Source organism: Fusarium pseudograminearum, chromosome 3 (assembly GCF_000303195.2).
Source record: "Fusarium pseudograminearum CS3096 chromosome 3, whole genome shotgun sequence".
Taxonomy (NCBI): domain Eukaryota; kingdom Fungi; phylum Ascomycota; class Sordariomycetes; order Hypocreales; family Nectriaceae; genus Fusarium; species Fusarium pseudograminearum.
In genome coordinates this window covers 125,704-128,986 of record NC_031953.1, presented here as the reverse complement: position 1 = coordinate 128,986, position 3,283 = coordinate 125,704, and the positions used below count along the sequence as shown (strand labels likewise).

The 3,283-nt window shown below is 45.3% G+C and overlaps 2 protein-coding genes across 2 annotated transcripts, besides 1 other annotated feature; one reads left to right on the top strand and one right to left on the bottom strand.

Annotated features, from left to right (window-relative positions):
• Nucleotides 1-22: a microsatellite.
• An 82-nt stretch (nt 23-104) lies between these two features.
• FPSE_00002 (uncharacterized protein) lies at nt 105-877 on the top strand (the record flags this gene model as incomplete). The annotated part of the gene is made up of 1 exon (XM_009253122.1): nt 105-877. A coding segment is annotated over one exon (773 nt), but the record flags the coding sequence as incomplete, so codon positions are not given.
• Nucleotides 878-1,398: 521 nt separating this feature from the next.
• On the bottom strand, nt 1,399-1,989 carry FPSE_00001 (uncharacterized protein; the record flags this gene model as incomplete). The annotated part of the gene is made up of 3 exons (XM_009253121.1): nt 1,399-1,450; nt 1,780-1,833; nt 1,889-1,989. 3 exons carry the CDS (start codon nt 1,987-1,989, stop codon nt 1,399-1,401), a joined length of 207 nt encoding a protein of 68 aa, XP_009251396.1.
• Nucleotides 1,990-3,283: the final 1,294 nt, after the last annotated feature.

The following is a 3,283-nucleotide window of genomic DNA, read 5'->3' as shown; positions in this document are numbered from 1 at the left end:
CTTCTTCTTCTTCTTCTTCTTCACCTTATTGTCTCTTCTTTCCCCGACGTGCAGACCTTTGGCTTATTTTCGCATCATGGTGCGAGCTTAGGTTCTTGCTACAGCTTTGGCTGCTTGCCTCGTTAACAATGTCAATGCTGGTGCTTGCAAACCAAGATCTTCATTGGTTGCCGAGAATCAGTCAACCTTGAGTACAATTTCTTCTGCCACCCTCAGCATCGCGACCGAAACCTCTGCCATCGCGGGAACATACACAGCATCTGAGAAATCTACCCCTGCCGTCACCACATCATCTCAGTTCCCCGAGCTGTCATCGACCACATCCGATTCAACCACCACGGCCTCGGCAGCACCAGTAGCTCCTATCTGTGGCCAGTATGGCACTTGCTCTCCTCTCAGCGATGGATGCAGGGTTCGCATCGCCGGAAGCTCTCCACTCTATCTCGGCGAATGTCAGGATCTTTGTCGCGCCGACGCCAATTGCAAGTCTATAATGTACAACACCCGCCAAGGAGACTGCTTTCTCAACTCGAACGTTTCCCAAGACTCGGAATTTTATCATGATTCTTCCCCACAGTCTGTCTGGTACGACAACAGTTGCGATATCGAGAATCGCGAGCCCGATCCCATCTGTGGTGCTTACGGGGACTGCAACGAAAGCAAATGTAACCCAGTACCACAGCAGGGCTCCTTCACCGCCATGAGCTGCCAGCAGGCGTGCACTACCGATGATAACTGTGGCTCATTTGCCTTCTTCCCTACTTTTAATGGCTGCTACTTTCTTTCCGAATCTCTATTCAAATCCTGGTTCTATACGAAAGACACGTCGCTGGGCTGGTGGTTTGACCGCGTCTGCATCATTGAGGAAGCTGATTGAAGGAATGTTTAATTTAATGGCTCTCTACAATAAACCCTATTTTACTCTGTAAACAGCTAGATAGATGCTGATACAGACTTACGGTATACTTATCCGCATCTCACTAAGTTTTTTTGCAAATCTTAATACTTACCCTGTGGTTTATTATTCGACCCGCAAATATTCCAACCGAACATGCCTTCATCACAGCACGATGCACCTACCTACGTGCGAACCCTTTCCATGTCGGGCCCTTAAACAATATGAGATACATTTGCTCCATATTATTTCTGGCGACGAGGACTTGATCAGCATCGAACTTGACACTATGAAGACCCCAAAAAACCAAAGACTCTGGGCCTTGTCCCAAGTGTGGTGTCTACGGCGAAGCTCGCTGCGGTTCTCCTCAATAGGCAGCCATTCAGTATCACGAGAAATCGTCACCATGCTCTCTATGGATATTGGCACCACAAATTCCATATTGATGTCAATACGGTAACTACGTGGTTATGGGTCGATGCTATTTGCATCTACAAGAATCATCAAGCCGAGAAGTCGATCCAAGTTCCCCCAATGGCGCTGTTAGGGTTAAAGCTATTACAGTGGCATACAAGGATGTCCTACAGAACAGAAATGTCACTGGATAAAAGGGGAAGGGATATATGGTCATTCGGCAAAAGCAGTGTGCGCTTAACATTCACACAGAGACATCCCGTCATCACTATCAAGAGAGCAAAAAAATGTATTTCTACCAGTTTTAGTAGCTTAACTGGTGACTGAAGCGCTAGCATCAAGCGGTAGGTAGAACAAATTGCTAACAGCATTTGCCCAACATTCACTGTTCTGCTGCTCTTTTCTCTTGCCCTCTACTTTTCGTCGTCCCCTTCTTCGATGTGTAAAACCTGGTTCACCCCCCCATATACCATGTACTCCTATCCAGTATAGCCATTTGCTGAACCAAGACGATGTAGTACTGACTATACTACTGGTTAGTTATAGGTCGGCATGAAGGAAGTTTTCGGTTACACTTACTAAAGAACCTGCTCTCTTGAAAGCTTAGGGGCCTGGAGGATAACCGTCACGGCAACGGGTGATAGGGCTGCAACCACGAGACCAATTATTGGCATAGGCATGAGGACGGCAGTTTTGCCAGCTCTCATTCTTCAGGGAACAAGGAGTGCCATCCCTTTTAAGGCCATCGTAGCTGATAAAACCGCCCCTCGGCGCGACAGGATTTGCTGCAGCAAGGCTGATCAGTGCAAAGGCGGCGAGAGTGAACTTCATCTTGACTGAAGAGGTAAAGGGAAGTTTTCAAAAAGGGTTTGTTGTTGAGATGGGAAAGGAGGAAGAGATGCAATTGGAATGATGTTCTGTCAAGTCTTGAGAGGTCGCTCATGGGTTTTTATATTTCTAAACGTCTATGTATAGAGTTTCAATTATCCTCTCTTCATAAATAGTTATCTATGGCCTTTACCAGTTTCGAATCAACTCCGAGCTACTATCCTCGTAACAGTTTAGCAGCAGTGTAATAGCCTAAGATTCCAGTCTTCATCATCTGTCACTATACGGACTAACTAATCATGTAAACTGAGAGACCGAAAGTTAAATATATTAATCGCGAACCTTAACAATACAGTCAGTAGTGTAACTGAAAAGAAGAACTATAGATAAGTAAACTGCAAGTAAGGTTCTTGCATTACCAATTTCGAGAAGAGAATTCCATTACAACATCTTGCAGACCGAGCTTGACATTAGCAGAGGCCTTTATCAATGTCCTGTTGCCGCATTCTCTGCATGTGTGTTGCTGAATGAATTAATACCAATAGTGATGTTGCTTAACCCTCGACAGGAAACACCTAGTCAAACTTGAGTTTGCGCTCTCGTATTAATCCAGCTTGCAAGGGAACATTTGGTATTAGTTAATCCGGGCTTCATTAGTCCATACAAAAGTACCATAGAAGAATTATGTCGTTTGACGATGAGCAAGTTGTTGATTAAAGAAAAACCTAAATGCTTCTAGACCCGAACAGCTGGTAACAGATTCCATAATAACCTAGAATAGTGACAGTCTTTCCAGGGGTGTTTCTGTTATTCCTAGCCTCTTTCGCGCTAGCGTTCACATGATTGACAGCTCCTTTTTTCGAACCGAATAGTCCAGTCTTCCGTTATACGACTTCTAGTAGCGGATTTCAGAAGCGCGCCAAACAGCGCTTCCGGGTGACAAGATCCCTTGCCAAACTCTCTGCAACCGGCGTATAACAAAGTTGTTGAGAGAAAATGCTATGGCCTCGCTCTATTCATCTCCGAGCAAACAAAAGATATTCAAATCTTGAACCTGGGCACGGAAGGCTGCTTCAGAGCCGTGCCGTCTTGGACGCCAGATCTTCGAAATAGTTGTATGTCAAATCTCTTTAAGACCGATAAGTG